General features: G+C 40.1%; 1 protein-coding gene across 2 annotated transcripts in view; it reads left to right on the top strand.

The window, feature by feature from the left end:
- UVRAG (UV radiation resistance associated) overlaps nucleotides 1-16735 on the top strand; it is a gene marked incomplete at its 5' end in the record, with an annotated part of 104154 nt that extends 87419 nt beyond the window's left edge. For both annotated transcript variants that reach the window (XM_082009508.1, XM_082009507.1), the window contains 2 exons: nucleotides 3533-3624; nucleotides 15298-16735. In XM_082009508.1, the coding sequence (XP_081865634.1) occupies nucleotides 3533-3624; nucleotides 15298-16000 (795 nt within the window). In that variant the 3' untranslated portion in view covers nucleotides 16001-16735. The remainder of the gene's footprint in view (nucleotides 1-3532; nucleotides 3625-15297) is intronic.
- Between the last annotated feature and the right edge of the window lie 344 nt (nucleotides 16736-17079).

Raw genomic sequence — 17079 nt, 5'->3', positions numbered from 1 at the left:
TTCCAGTTCATGTTTACTACATGTTTTTGTTCAATCAAGTAAGGTTTCACACAGCACTTGGGAAAACAACACTGTATAGAGGAGCTAAATATTTGTAAGGAAATGGCAATTAATATTTTATTACTTGAACATCATTAATGATTTGCTCACAGTCCCATGGAGAATACATGGTCATAAATGTGAACACAAATCTTGGACACTTGTTCACTCAAATTAAAACAGGCACGTTTTCTTTGGATGGCTGAGTCTGTAATATCCTGAAGGAACAATCTAATCTTTAAATAAAATGCTGCTTTTGCAAATGATACTTGGTTCCTTTGGAAACTTAGCGTGGGGTGGGTGGAGAGGGGTGATGTTTGATAGCAACAATTGAAATGTGAACTCAGTTTCTTAGGAGAATCGAGGTAGCACGTGGTCACCTCTTTCCGCTTTTGCTCTCCTCCTCGGATGTCATGTTTCACTGCTCTCCTTCTTGTCTCTTTTTCTCTTTACATCTTCCATAATGCTAAGCTCTATCTTTAAATTCCTTTTAACTCTCGTGGGCAAAGCAGCTGTCCTCTCCCTACATTTTTCTCTTTTTAAAATTGATGTTAAAGGGTATTTTTATGAACCGTACTGTAACAGGTCACAGGTGATGGAGTTATTACTCTTGTTCAGTGTCTTACTATTTATTGGATGAGGTAGAGTAACCGTTTCTGTATGTGTGGTGTTGGCTGTTAAAACTATTATACTTAAGGAAAGGTGTACGAGAAATGCTTTACGGTTTGGGGAAAATAACGGTCCTTACTAATGATGCAGCATTGTCAGGGGGTAAGAGTAGGAGGAAGAGTTCAGCTCTCTTAAGTAAAAGAGAATCTCAGTTTTCTTTTCTCTGTGCTCCTGTTTGTGTGCTGTACGTGTAGAGGGTTCTATCATTCAGTAGAGGTAGAGAGACTTCTTTTTTGTGGTCTGTGAAACTACTGCAGACCACTGCGAAGTAGGAGTTAACCTTCTTGCATTAATATGGAGGTAATTTTGGAACCAGACTAAAACCTGGGAAGTAACTCATGGCTCTGATGCTTCAACTGTGGGTTTTTTTGTTTTTTGTTTTTTTTTTTTTTTATGTCACTAGAAGGCAGATGAGTTTTTCAGCAGTTTCTGGGCTTACTCTTAGGTTTGTTTCGTAAATACATCATTGTCAGCTTGTATTGTTACAGACACATAAGGCAATATTGGTTTGTTTTTAAGCTATTACAAAGCCAAAATAGAATGCAGTTTATAAAGTTATTTTTTTTTCTAGAAGTTTCACAAAACTTACAACTTAACTTTACCTACTGTGCATCTCTACTATTTGCAATAAGAAAACGTGTTTTAGCAAAAACAGTGTTTTTACTCATGTTTTGATACAAGAGTCTCACATACATTCCTCTGATCTTGGCAGTTGGAAACAGAGATATCCCTTAATCCAATTCTTTTCATGCTCTGAAACCTTAGAATTCAAGGATGACTATAAAAAGGGGTATTCTGTGAACATTTGATTGTAGTAGGAGGAACAGTTGTAATGTTTTTGATACTTTCTTTTTCGTGCTTTTTTATTTCTTTTGCCCCAGGCTAGTTCTTTGGTTAACCAAATCCACTGTAATCCCATCAGGAGAATGTGGTGATCGTGTAGTAATTTATATTGTATGGTTGTCTTAATCCAGGTTCTGTCATTGTAGCAGAAAATATGAATCCAAGCCCACCATATGACTTGACTGTGTCCATATGGAAATAATAAACTGTGTAATAAATGGCCTCCTGTTGTACAATGCAGTACTGAGGATGATTTTCTTCCAAAGCAATTTTTCTTGCTAAAACACAGAGAAGCATAGAAGTCATTCCCGATTTCAAGAGTCTTTTTCTCTGAAAAACGGATTGGCCCATTGTTTGGGAGAAGTCAAAAGTCTTTCTAAGTCAGAGGGTGCTTGCCTACACCTTACTTCCATGAATTATGGAAACAGGTGTGTGCTTCTAAAAAAACAAATCTAACTTTGAGTGGGATTGTTCCACGTTTCAGCAGGTAGCTCTATCAGTATCAAATTTGTGTAGTTACTGTATGTGTATAGGACGTGGACCTGTTGGGGTGGGTCCAGAGGAGGCCACGAAGATGATCAGGGGGCTGGAACAGCCCTGCTGGGAGGACAGGCTGGGAGAGCTGGGGGGGCTCAGCCTGGAGCAGAGAAGGCTCCGGGGAGACCTTCCTGCAGCTGCCAGGGCTGAGAGGGGCTGAGGAGAAAGATGGGGACAGGCTTGTTAGCAGGGCCTGTAGCAAGAGGACAAGGGGTAACGGCTCTAATTTAGACTATATCTAAGGAAGAACTTGTTATAATGAGGGTGGTGAAACACTGACACAGGTTGCCCAGAGAGGTTGTGGATGCCTCATCCCTTGACGTGTCCAAGGTCAGGCTGGATGGGGCTTTGAGCAACACAGTGTAGTAGAAGGTGTCCCTGCCCATGGCAGGGGGGTTGGAACTAGAGGATCTTAAAGGTCCCTTCGAACCCAAACCATTCTATGATTCTAATATCGGAGGGGAGCCGTGACTTCTAGAGGGTGATAACATCCGCAGAGAACTGCATATTAAGTTGATACTGCTTCATTCTGATAGTCTGAAAGGTATTGGAATTTAGGGATATTTTTTCCCATATCTTAACCACATGAGGGATAAATTTTCCTGCAAAGCTTATGAAGTTTTGAGATTCGTACTTGAAAGTAAGACAGACTTTTTTCCTTTTCTGTGCTGTTTTCTTCGAAGGTATTTTTAGTTTGGGGACTTCTTAAATAAGTAGTTTATAATTACCAGCAGTGACAGCTATGTCATGTGTACTTCATTGATAATATGAGGGTAAAAGCAAGTTGCGGTTTGCATGGAGTCAGTGTATTGAATCTTTTCATTCATGTTTGCACCCACATAGGAGTTAATACTTGGATTAAAGTCAATGTTTGAAGCCTTTCTCTTAGCTACATGGCATTGTATTTGAATGCTGGGTTTAATTATGAGAATAATAGCAGCAGTTTTAATGTTGATGTAAACTGTATAAAGAACACAGATTTAGGTCAGTTGTGTGACTGTATTTTTATTAGTTGACATTGCTGTAACAATTCCAATACTGATTCCAGCATACATTGATAGACTCAGGATGACAGATGACACTCGCACACAAATAAATGTTTTGAATTAGTGAATATAGAACATTGTATTGAAATTTGGTCTTTTCACTTAATGGCTGTGTTTTTATTAAGCTGTGAGGCTGCTCTCCTGTTACAGATAGGAAACAGAAAAAGTCTAATGAGGTTTAACAGTCAGATTGACTGATTATTTTGTCCCTGTTCTTGGGTGGGTTTTGCTAATACAAGGTTATGAGTATTAAATGGAACATTTCCTTAAGGGGAATAGATCACTTGGAACTGCTTGATTATCCTACACGTTCTTTGAAAACCCTGTAAATTAACTGACCCTAATGTTATATTCATTTGGAAAGCTGTGCTAATTCTAGTTTTTTTCTTTTCTTGTAGCTTAGATATCAACATGGGCTGAGTACTCCAGATCTAAGGCAAACTCTTCCTAACCTGAAAAACTTCATGGAGCTTGGGCTAATGGTTAGATGGTAAGTATTTTTTGTAATTAAAAAGAAAGAGGTGGATGCTACAAAAAACATAGATGTAAGGTTTTTTCACAAACAAGCAGCAACTCCTCATAAGAATTAAGCATGCTTGGTGAAGATTGTGACGTCTCTAGAATACAGACCATGTAAGATGTCCACAATATTCTACTGGTTTTTTTCTGCTCTTCTAACATCATTCATGTGACAGGCCCACAACACTTCTTGCAGGAGTGGCGGGGTGGGGGAAGACTCAAAAGCAATATTTTTCACTAAAGGGAGGTGAATTAATCATTCTTTTAGGACTATATCCAAGGGTTGGGAGCAGAAGCACCTTCTGTGATAGTCTAGGAGAGTAGAAATGCATAACAACCTTAACAGAACAAGTCTTAGCCTGGTCAGCACCTGGCTTCCCTTTTGCTTTAAATGTGTAGTTCAGGTGAGCTGCATGGGAATCTGAATTATAATCAGCACAATTTGTCCTGAGTATAATTGCTGCTGACGAAAATAGCTGTTGCATGTTGAGTGTTGTTCCTAAATGGGAAGCGACATTAATAAGAAACTGAAGGTTTTAGTAACCTTCCACGGAAATCCTGCGTGCTCCTGCTCGGATTCACTCTGGAGGATCCAGATGGACTCTCCACTGTCTGTGTAGAAAAACAAAGCAGAATGGTTTCTGTGTTACAAGTCTAATGTTAGTGTAGCCATCTCTTGCAGCAGCTCTTTGAGCATGAGACTTCACCAATTTTCCTTAAACCCACTGAGATAAAGTTTAATAAATTTGGAAGACGCAGTTCACTAGCAAGTGTATTTCTGCAGGTGTTAGATGTTTTGTATTACCTTTTTTTTTTTAATTTATGGTCTTTGAATTGTGCATGCTCATGCAGCCGCTTACCTTAAGCAATTATTTTGTCTTTCAGTCTCATCTTCATTCTTTGGGTGCCTGAATTCCATACAAACATAGCATTGTGCCACTTTAGGATCCTTAGGTTAATTATTCACTGCTCCAAAGTTGCACAAGTCTTGTGTGGTCCCTGTGTCATACCTGGCCCCATGTAGATGCCCTGGATACTCCAAGGTATTGAAAAATATCATCCAGTGTGAGGTAACCCCACCAGGTTTTGCTGCCAGATGCTCTGGTGATGCCCTGGTGATGGATATGGACTCCCTCGCTGCTTCAGTTGATCTGAGAAGTAATTTCTTCTGGCACATATTATGCTAAATTGAGGTGAAAGAGTGCTTCCAGTCTTCCTAATGGAAACTAGTTATTCCTAATAAGATAATGAACTACAAAGCACTAATAGCCAAACCTTAATATTTTTGGGCTAGTATATGGCTTTTAGGGGAGACTCAAAACCAGGCTTGAACCAATTTTTAAATCTGATGTGAAATGATGCTAAACATTGTGGCACCAGCCCTTCTTTAAGAGCAGAGTTAAAGCTTTCTAGTGCTATTCATACTATATCTGAATTCCTTACCTGTTAAACCAGCAGAAGTAGCAAAGCCTTCATTAGTGTAATGCAGACGAGTTTCTTGCCATGCTCTGCATGACAGGTATAGAGGCAGCATAGCATAAGGTGGATTTCTGTAGTGATGGAACTACTTGTCTGAAATTAATGCAGAAAAAGTGGTACATGATAAATAGCTTTGGGTTGAAAAACAGTGGGCAAACTGCTGGTAAACAGCCTTCTCTTATGTACCCATTTCTGCAACTTTTAAAGGATTTTACTATTCCAACACCATTCTTACTGCTGTATTTTAGTAGGGTCTTGAAATGTTGGTAAGCTCTAAAAGTATCTTTTTTAAATTTTTTTTTCCTGCAATATGCAGAACATTGGAAGAATGACACATCAGTTCTAACGACAGTATATGATCACACATCCTTTTATGCAAAAACAAAACCAAGCCTCTTGTTATTGCTCCATTTGAAAATTATAAGAACAGGCTTCAAACAGAGTTAATGCCTCAGAGTAGCACAGCTCAATATATCAGACCTTGGGACAAAAATTCTACTTCAGTGGGTAACAGTGTTGAAAATCCTATGGGACATTATCATGCCACAGCTCCCACCAGCCTTATTTCTGTCTCACTCTTTGCCTTTGTTATCTTTCATTCCTTGCACAGAAATGCTGATCCATGTGAACTCTAAGCTAGTGTCCAAATCACTTATTTTGGGAGAAGAGTCTTGGCAAAGGAAAACAGATACAGGAGTAGAAAAAGTGTCATCTTTGAGCAATACTGTGAAAAGTATTGCCTGATGGAAATTCAACTCTGCCAACAAAACAGTGGAAGTAAACGGGCCCTAAAAAAAGGAAGATCAGTCCCTTGTGCAGTTTTTTTTCTGTCAGTAATTTCAGACACAGCAGAAAAGATTCTCCCTGCTTTTCTTATCCCTTAGCAATTGGGGGAAATACTACTGTGAGTTTTCATGGGGTATCCTTCACTATGATGTAAAAGTCCTAAGATGACGTGTGGTCCCCTAAGCAAATCTGAAAATTAAGGGCCAAAGTACCTAAACTGTAATTTCTGTAGCACTTGTGTGTACTTGTCAGTAGAGTGGGAAGAGTACAGGTGGTGGATGGTCACCTTCAGTCTCGAATAAGTAGAGGTGGGATGACTCTTAAATGGGAATAGTCTAAAAAGCATAGGTATCTGTTCTTCCCTTCTGGGGTGTGCTGGCTTTGAAAGAACTGATAATGGAAGCTTTAGTTACGCCTTAGAGGTTTTATCATCATACAAGCAGGGTTTTCTTTTCCTATAGGTGATACATAGTGATTAACAAGACAAAACACATTTTTTAGCTGGATAATATTTCAAAACATGTAGGAATATTAAGCATAGTTCTCCGGGAGTATCGCATTCCCTCCTTTCCCCCCCCATGAATGTCTATGCTTCATTTCCTTCTCACCTCCAAGACTTGTATGAATAGTTGTTCATGTTTAACTTCTTTTTTTTTTTAAGGCTAATGATTCCAAACAATGCTTCTTAGTACTTCGTAATAATATAAACGGGAATGAGGCTTTACAGGGAGTCTAGCTCAAGGGGAAAACTGGCTAGACTTTCATAATCGGGCATTGCGGAGGACATATTTAGTGGAGTACAGATGCCCACTGTCTTGTGGATAGTATCTGATTACATATATTTAAGGATACATAAAAGCCACCAGCTGTTAAAATGAAAATTTGAAGGAATTTTTTGTTTTCAGGATACTGTAGGTGAGTCACCTGATACCCTCTGCCACAGACCATAGTCAGTAAAGTATTTCCAGGTTATTCTTCATTGGCAGGATGAGAGGAGGAACATATGAGGCAGTGATAGAGTTTTTCTTATCTACAGATTCGCTTGCACTGCCTGACTTGTTTGGTTTTGTTGTTGCTGGTCTTCAGTTTACTCAGGCACTGTATCTGGGTTTTGCTGAATTTTAAGTTCTGTTAAATCATAATGAATGGTAAACACGAACAGTTACACTGTACTTGGGTTCCCTTTGAACAGGACAGTTTTTAAGTCCTAGCCCATGCATGCTCCTCTGTTTTGCTTTAGGCTAGAGAATCTGTATTTCTGTGCAGTCTGGAATGGAATTAATCCCCTAGTTATTCAGGGTAGCAGAAATACGTAGTCATTTCAGGCTTAACCTCTTTCACTGATAAGCATCCGTTTAGACTTGAGTACAAAATAGTTTCTTTACCCCTCCAAACTGAAAACCAACAAACAAAAAAGCCCCCCTTCTTTGTAGAAGATCCCACCTATTTCATACTTCTATCAGAGCAAATTTGGCAGTGGCCTTTAAAGTCTCAGCTTCGGGCTTTCATGAAGTCCGTTGTGCTGTCTGGAGCTCTGGGGCCAGCCCTTGGCCCTGTATGAAGGTCTGCAGAGTCCAGTGACTTTGCATCAAGGTTTAATTGCGTTGCTGCTGGATCCCTCTGCCTGGTGAGATTTGTGTTATTTCGGTTTCTCAGGCATGACACTTAAATGATTAATACATGTTTTCACATCCCAACATGCATGATTTATTGCAGCAATCTTGCAGGTCTACAAGCTCTGCTTCCCTCTTCATATCTCTCCTGGCACCTATATTCTGCTGTGTTTACTTTTCTTCCCCCTTACCCCTACTGCAAAATATTATTTGTACTGTATGTAGATGAAATCAAGATAGATCAGTTGGTTCCTGCACACACTGTTACAGAGGCTACAGAACTGCAAAAACTTATTTTTCTGATATCAAATCTGATTGTTGGCTCTCGAGATGAAAGATGATGAGCCAAAGTGGTTGTCCATTTAGACTGTCACAGTTGTGGTCCCCCAAATCTTTTCTCTTTCCTTTTGGGAATAATTCTCTCTGTTTCCAATTTTTTAGTCCTGGAGTCTCACTGGCTTCCAGAAAAGCAGCTCATTTTTAAGATTAGCTTTTGCTGATGCAAAAGGCCCTATGCAGTTTTTCTCTTAAATACTTTTGAGTATGCAGTTTATTCCAGCTTTTGAGAGAGACCAAGTCTTTACTTGTGTGTACGTAGTCTGTACATTTTGAACGTTTTTTTATTCCTTTTTGCATGTTCAGATTTATTTCAGGCTCTTTAGATCATGGTTGCATTACATCAAGAGACTCTTTCATTTTCTTTCCTATTCTTCAGCTTAATTTTATTTACACTGTGTAACTTTCGAAGGATAGTGTTTGTGATTATTAATGGCAAGTAAGTACACTGCAAACTTGAGCAGTCCAGTGAGAAAGACATTTTTTTCCTAGTGAACAGATTAGACAATAGGCTTATCGAACGCTGGCAAATATGAGATACTCCTTTAGAAGGTCTTGTCTGTAGTCAGGGAGATGGCCTTTTGAGCCTGCATTTAAAAGCTTTGCTCAAAAATACTTGTGTGCCAAGGCTTAAACTTGTGTTTCCAAGGTATGTCTTGATTCATATACTGCTAGATTCAAGAGGAGCCTAAAACTTAATGTTTGAGTTAAGAAAACTCTGGTAGCTTAATTTATGAAGATTTTTTTTTTTAAAGCGTGTGTCAGAATTTCTTAGCTGCCAAAAGATGCAATTTCACCGTAACTTCATCCTGGCAGCCTCCCTTTGTAGCCCTGTCACTATTGTGCGTTATTTAACCAGTAATCTCTAAGAAGGTGAGAAACTATTATTGCTTTTTAGCACAGTTGACATGATATTGGCTTGGAGCTGTACTTGGAGCTTCAAACATTTCAGATGGCTATAAACCAACTTAAACACCTTCATTTAGCGTTCTTTCTGCCATGAGGTCATAGTTTGCAACAAAAAAGATCAAATGGTGTTTAAGGTTTTTTTTTTTTTTTTAAAGTATTCTCATACCAAAGAGCTGTAGCTGTGGATTTTGGCTCTTGGCCAGACAATCAAGATTTAGTATTTTGACCAGCTGTGATCCAGTAATGTTCCTCAGAGGAAACATTTTGTGGGGAGGAAAAGATACATATTTGAGCCTGTGAATTGTATTCTGTCTCTCATACTGCTTTACAGTTTCTCTGAGCCCTTTGCAGACAGATTAAATAATCACAAGCGAATCTGACTGAAGAAACTTTTTCTTTTAATCAAAACTGCAAACAGATTACAACCAGAATCTGTTCACCAAGAAAATAACTTTAGAGGTGTTTGTGTCCTACTTTAATCACTCTATGTCACCTGTTTACAGCACGGAGTCTGTGTTTTGTGCCTTAGGTCTGTAAGACTGCCCAAATGGACTAATATTGACTAGTGAAAACTAGTATATTTTCGGGAGAAAACAGCTACTTTGCAGTTTTGTTGGCAGTAAAACTTACAGCTGAAGTTAGACTACTATGAATTGGCTTTTGAGATTTGGATGCAATTGAAATGTTGAGATTGGTGATGATGTAATTCTCTTATCTATAAAGTCCAATAATTCTGAGGTTTCTCTTATTTTCTTTTTTGTTTTTAATTCAGAAATCCTGCTTCCTGATAGCAATTCAGCGTACTCCTATACGTAACCAGTTCTAGTCTGATCCAACTTGATGACTAAAAGTCATTAAGGCCTGATGACAGTTCATCAAATTGGGTTTTTATACTCCACTAGTCGCAGGCTGTTCTTTTTGGACAGGTGGCCACATCTGTTTGCTGTCTCAGAAGATGACCAAGTAATTGTGGCTGGAAGCTGAACCAGCTCAACCCTAGTCGTTCAGGTCAAGGTTGTACCTTAGAGTAGAGGGCTGTGCTCCTGTAAGCCAAATTCTTTTCACTGGTGATGGTACCTTACAGTCTCTAAAGTTTCTGGGTAATTGGATGATGGTTTTCTAACGTGACTTCCTTTACTTATGTATATATTTTTTATTAATTCCATGAGCTGTGAAGCTGATAAAGCATCTCTTTCTCTGGACTTTGCCTTGATACCATGCAATGAATTCTAGTAACAGTACAGCCTTTTCCTGAAGGAAAAGGCAAATGGAAGAGAGACCCTCTGTCAGTTGCTTGTTTTCATGAAGATTAATAGCAACTTTGTGTTTCTGAGCTCTGTGCCTCTCTGTAAATGTTACTTTTGAACGAAAACCTCAACTTGACTTCTCATTCTCACTTGGAAGGAGGTGATGGAACTGGAAAAGAACCCTTAAGTGCTTAATTCACTGCCCCTAGAGCCATTTTCTTTTTATTTTACTTGCCTGCAAGACTATGACCATTGTTCTACTTAAAAGTATAGAGCGAGCTATTCATCTTCTCATGATTGCCTTCTAGACACTTGTCACTCAGCCTAAACTAGTTTCCTTAGGTTGCCCCTGTGGTCAAGAAGAGGCATCTTGAGAGGATGACTTTCCTGCTGATCATAAATGGCTCTCAATAGGGCGTTACCCACCCTTCTCTCCAGTCCTCGTTTTCTTTCTCCAGTGACTGTGGAAGGAGCCTAGGCAATGAATGCTTAGATGGCTGACCTCCAAAGTCCTTTGTGCATATTTACTTTTATCTAAATGCCTTAGATAATATTTGATAAGCAGTTAAGCCATTCTGTTGACTTCATTCCTGCTTTCTCAGATTTGGGCTGTTATCCTCATATTTATTACTGACTGAATCTAAGCCCATCCTAGTCATATTTATTGGCAGCAATGGACAGTTTCAGAAATCTGCCCACGTATGTCTCCAGCAGCTTAAAACCTGGTTTTGCAGCCTTAAGTAAGGTCCATTTCATTGCATGTAGTTGAAGGAACCTGGCTGCAAGTGCTTTTTCTTCTAATTCATTAGTTTGAACGCTTGTATGATAAATGAAGATCATTCCTGCTTTACTGCCCTGTGGGGCAGCCCTTATGTACTCTATTAACTTGGATGTTATTTTGTAGACGAGAGAGATTAGCTTTGTATTGCTGCTACGTTTAGGCTGTTAGATCACTTAGTATAGATCATTCTGCCAGTTCAACTTACTAAGGAAGAGAAGATTTTTTTTGGCTGCTGGACTAAAGAGGTATTGTTCAGGCATACATAACGTGTTAGCTTGAATAGCCTTGTCATAACAAGCTCTTTAGAAACTCTCCTGGCCCTGCAAACTAATTAATTTCTCACCCCTTTGCCTGTAAGGCCTAGATTTACAAAGGAATTTAAGCATGTTTCTTTTTAGGAGGAACTTAAATTTACATGCCCATCGGAGCTGTTTGTAAAGCTGCTTCTCTCAAGCTAATTAGACACCACCGTCTTCATGTTGGTTTACCCAGACACTTAAATTTCTTCTGTTGCTCCTTCTTTCTTCTGCTGTATAGAAAAATTGCTGTTGTGCCTAAACTGGGCTGATTAGCACTTGCTGAAGGTAATTTGGGGCTTGCCAATTAGGCAGTCTTATGCCATACTTAAGTCTTTGCCCTTTAAAGAGTCTGATCTAAGAGAAATTAATTTGAGCAAGTTTGAAGCACAGTCCCAGCACAACAAATGAGAGTAGCAGGTATTACTTATTCAGATGGTGAAGAGGCTTTGCCTTGGCTTTGATCTTTCCAGGAATTACTTGTGTTTTGCACCGTGGTGTGCCTCTGCAGCTTCAGGAGCTAGGATTAAACCTAGGATTGCTTTCTGCTCATCCTTCCCTACAGACCATCCTCATCTGAGATGGTTCTTGTGAGATCTTGCATCCTGTGCTGCAAGATGGTATATTCAACATGAGGACCCACTCCAAACCTGTCTGTAGGCTGGTGTTCAGGCCACTGTGTTTGTGACTTGTCTTGACCCTCTTCTGACTGCTTGCATTTCAGACAAGAGCTTTTATCACTAAAATACTGTGTAAAGAGTAGATATCCTTGTGATTGTTTTGAGAAACATTCATCTGTACTTAAATCCACAAGGTGCAGCTTGAAATTCTTCTTGGATTAGATTTTAATCTCTTAAATGCCTATCCCAGAGCTGCGGATGGTTGAATAAAATCCAGAGAAACAGCAGAATTTTCTATAAACCCTTCTTGTCATTGTGCCTAGATCAGGAGGTAGAACGCCCTCGTGTTGCAGATCTGATGCTTTGACATCAAACACTTCCCTCTGCAAATGATACTCTACAGAACAAGTAACATCATGCATCTATGCATCTGCTATCTGTTGTACGTGGTGGGGAAAAAAGTTACCCTTTACACTTACCCTGTACATCTTGTATTACCCTGTCAGTTGCTAGTCTTGCTTCTTATTTCAAATGTGTGGGGTGGTTTCTCTGGAATCTGCAGCCCTCCTGGGTTCCGGTTCAGCAGGAATCCATTCCCATTTGACTCATTCCTGATGACAACTTGATAGAAACCAAGCAGAACGATTATTATCGTTTCTGTTGCAGGTGATGTAATACTGGGATCAGTTCTTGGAACAGGCCATTTCTTTTGGAAAGGGATGGCATTAAGTGGCCTTTGAGTTTGAAAAGGAGCTTGTATGAGAGTGGCATTCTCATACACCCCACCTCCTTTTTGAACTGCATACATGCTCGCTATTCTAAATGGTATTAGACAACTGATTTGTCAAATAGATCCAAACGCAGGAACACATTTTATACAGCTCATTCTAGACCTGCAAAAAGAAAGTGTGTTGCCCTTTGGATCTTGAATTGGCAATACAGTACAAAAAAAGGAAAGCAAACTTCAGCAATAGGAGCTGTTTGCCAACCTAAAATGCTAGACTGAGCACAGAACCCATCTCTCCTCTTTGCCTATCTCTTTCTTTTGAGCCTCCTGCATTTAGAGCCGGAAGGTGATGGATCAGCACAGTGCACATATCCAAGCCCTTGTAGCAGCACAAAGCTCATAGCTGTCCTGCCTTGAGGCTCCCCCTTGTACTCCTCAAGACTCATGGCAGGCTTAGGCTCCTCTTAGCAGCAAGACTGATCTTAGCTTGTGCGTTGGGCTTGGTTTTGTAAGGAGGAAGGGAGGAAAGAGGCCTTTCCTGCCCACAACACACAGCCACTGCTTGGCCTTGGGATGTGCATCTTGCCACATCTCTTTGGCAAGACATGCAAATCACCATGTTACGTGCTCTCCCATCCAAAGAGGAGGGAGACAATTCAGCTCTGCAACATCTCTATATCTGGAATGGGAAAGGCAGCAAAACCTTAGATAACTTGCACTGAAAAGCGTCGTCTGCTTAATTGCATGGTGTCTTATAATCTGAACAGTGATATACAGTAATGAGTTGTGACTTGTTCTTGAGGAATTGGCTCACACAAACATAGAATGGTGAGCCCTTGGACCTAGAGAGTATCTTGAATGCTTTGCGAATATATGCATGTCTTGGAATTTGGTTAAAGTCCTAAAACTTAATGTACCATTTAATTGTGAAGTTTCTAAAAATTCGATACAGAGCAAAATACCATGTTCTGCTGCATTTTGCTGTTAAAGCTGAAAACAGTGCCGTCTTTTATTTCCTGCGCTCTTTTTTAAGGAAGAGTAAGCAAACCTAGAGGAAATGTGAAGAAGTTTCTTACCGAAGATTTAAGATAAACAGAATCTAATCAAATAATGAATGTGAAGTATTCATTTACTTTTTCTGAATCAAGGCTGAAAGCACTAAGCTGGCGGAAGGGGAGAGAAAAACAGACCGTCCCCAATACGTCTGCAGTGTACATTGCCGAAGTAAAGTTCACAAGTGCCCTGCCTCAGATTCCCGTGTTTGTCGTGTTACATCATTTGAAATACAAATGGTTGATTGTGTAGGGGTTGGTTGAAGTAGTTTAAAGTCTCTGGTCAGTCAAGGGACTTGAGGGCTAGTCTCCAAGGCCACATATACAGCACTTATTAGCATCTGTGGCATATAATGCTTTCTGTTTTGTCACCTCTGTTAAGAATGCTCCAAACCTTTGTGAACAAAGCTGCGAACGCTACGCAGAGTTTGCATTAAAAAGGTCTCGAACAGCAGTTGATATCTAGGAAGAAAGTTGATGATTTTGCTGCTAGCTGCGTGTGTGATGCTTATCTCTCTACTTCACTGTCTGCAACTGTAAATTCTGAAAAGCTACTTTTCCATAAGGTAATTTGAGGTTTTTATGGAAAAGAAGGAAGCCTTACATGTGTATTAAGGGGCAGCCTGGGAGGAGGGAAGATGGGAGAGGAAATTAAAGAGCAGTAGTACTCCATGCTGCCCTCCCGTGGGGATGGTTATTTTTCACAGAGGGACCTTTTGCAATATAGCTTAACCTATTTACAAAGGGGAGTAAAAAAAAAAAAATAGTGTGGAAAAGGATCCACACTAGGGACTATTCATAACTGCTATTCCAAGATTTTCCTCTGCAAGACAGATCCCAAAATGTATCAGGCCTTGAGTAGGAGTTTCTTTTAAATGGGAGTTAAAGAAGGAGACTCAGACTGACAGCAACTGAATCTTAGAGTTATATATTCAGCAGATCAGTAATAGCTGTATTTTATTTTTTATTTTTTTAAATTTGGAAGGAAAATGAACCGGTTGCTTAAGTTAACATACAACATCCTATTTGCATATAGAATGGTGATTATATTTGGATAAGGATTAAGCCGATGAAGGAAAATTCACATAACATACCCCAGATGACGTAAAACGGATGTTCCAAATTACAGACCCTGAGACAGTGTGAGTGATCTGTGGAACTGTATTAAATAGTAAAATCAGACTTGTAAATTAAGCTTGATTAGTTCATGTTCCTCAAGAAACCGAGGTTGATGTTTGTCCAAAAAGTTTTGGAACGATTGGCACAGAAAAGCAGAAGATCTGGCAAAAATAATCCTCTGCAAATAGCGAAGTTAGTGTGTGTTTTCTCCTTTGTGCAGCTGTCAGGAAAGTCCACTGTTGGAAGAAGTCACTCTTAGAGGATTCGGCCATTATTACTCACTTTTGAAGTTTACGATGGCCCAGTACAGGCCATAAATACATAAATATACGGTCAACAGCAATAATTCATAAAGTACAGCTTGCTCCTATAAAATGGTGTTAAAAGTACAAATTAACATAATGTGGTGGTTTCTTGGGTGATTGACTCTTCAAACCATAGAGCTTTGTAAATGTTCCTACATGATCTTACCGGTTTTCAGTAAATCTGTCCTCTGGGGTGCCTTCTGTAGTTCATACAGCATTAAACACATTTGGGGTTTTAGCACTTTAGGATACAAGTAGCTGGCCAAACGGAGCCCGGAGTTGTGATAAAATAATTGCTTCAGCCTTTGGTTAAACATCTGTATTGCTCATGAGCATGCCTGACAGCTGTGATTTATCCTTTCCTTCTTTTATAGTGATCGACACCATACATCCAGTGCAATTCCTGTTCCAAAGAGACAGAGCTCTAGCTTCGGCAGATTGGATATTGGCTTTTCCAGTGGGCTTCCTTCTCCAGATAAAGGACTCCGAAAACGAGCCAGCACGGGAAATGAAAGACTACAGTACAAAACTCCTCCTCCTAGTTACAACTCTGCTTTAACACAGCCTGTTGCCATCACAGCCCATGTGGGAGAGTTAGATAAAAAACCTGGATCGATATCTTCCTCATTGGATACCTCTATGGACTCCTCGAAGGGAAATACCAAGAAAGGCGAGGACTTGTGCGGCAGTTTAAATGGAGAAAACGGGAGCCTAAACAGTACCCGAGACCGGCAGGAGTCTTTCCTAGGACATACTAGTGCAATAAATGGGGCGTTTCTGCCCGGTGAGTGCTCTGGCACTGCGAGCAACGAGCAGCCCTGTGAGTTTCATCCCTCGCTCGGCCCCGTCCTTTGCTGTACCGTGGAGCAAGCAGAGGAGATCATGGGGATGGAAGCAACGGGGTTCAGCACGGCAGACCAGCTAGAAGACTTTAACTCCATCCCGGTGGAGCACGCCGTGGCCGTGGAGTGTGATGAACAAGTCCTAGGGGAGTTTGAGGAGTTCTCTCGAAGGATCTATGCACTGAATGAGAACATGTCCAGCTTCCGCAGACCGCGTAAAAGTTCGGACAAGTGAGGTTGGACAGGGATTTGATAGCAGACATTGAGGTGAAATCAGTGATCTGGAATAGAGATAAAATTGCACTTATTCTTTATATTAATTATAAAAAAAATAAAAAAAGCTATTCCTATGGTGTTAGACAAATGGACTTGAGCATGATAACACAGGATCATGGTATATTCCCAGCCCAGGTAAATTTTGATTCTGCTTCCAGTCCTCTTATGTCTGGTATTTATAATCTGTTGGAAGTTTTTTTTTTTTAGGCATTGGAATCCATTTATAAAGGCTTTCCTGGAAACAACTTCTAGTGCTGATCAGGCCCTTCTGTGAATATTTGTTGATTTCTTAATTATTATTTAGAGTTAAATTTATTTTAATCTTTTCAGAAGAAAAAAGTTAATTTAAAAGTACATTTATGGGAAGACCTCTTTACCCTGTCCCAAGTACTCCTGTGTTTTCTTGAGCAATGTAGTCAGTGTTACAGAAATACCATGGATTTGTTCTAATTGGACAGCTTTCTCTTGGCTGTGCTCTGTAGCCTTTGAAGTTCTAGTTTGCACTGATGGGTCTTCAGTTGGTGGTGTAAACTTGCCAGAGAATGAGCACCTGTATGATATCTGCAGTTTCCTTGCACCTGATTAATCAGAAATGACATTTTTCTTCCCCTCCTTTCCTCCATACTTCACTGTTCCTACCAGCAGAAGCCTTGAGGACTAAATCCCCTCTAAAGTTTCTTACAAAAATCTCAGCCTGACCGTTCCCCACCTCAGCTGGGCACAGACCTCATCAGTAGAGACCTAACGAATGCACTACCTAAGTGGGGGTCAGCTGCCACCCTCCGAGGTGTCTAATGGGGACAGCGTGCTGTGAGGCACTTCAGACATCTTCATAAAAACCCAGACTGCAAATGCAGTCAGCACTTTGGAATTAGGCGAATTTGTGGAATCGCTCCACCCTCTGTAGAAAGGAGGCACCTAACATTATTCATCTAAATTAATATCCTTTTAACCATCTGTACTTTTAAAGGAAGCAACTTCCAGTGGTTCGCTGGAGGTGCGGTTTGCTGTTAGGTAGGTTACCACTGGCACATGTGT

The sequence above is a fragment of the Phaethon aethereus genome (genome assembly GCF_964289735.1).
Source record: "Phaethon aethereus genome assembly, chromosome: 1".
NCBI classification, from domain to species: domain Eukaryota; kingdom Metazoa; phylum Chordata; class Aves; order Phaethontiformes; family Phaethontidae; genus Phaethon; species Phaethon aethereus.
Note: the sequence above shows the minus strand (reverse complement) of the source record. Positions and strands in the feature narration are given on the sequence as shown.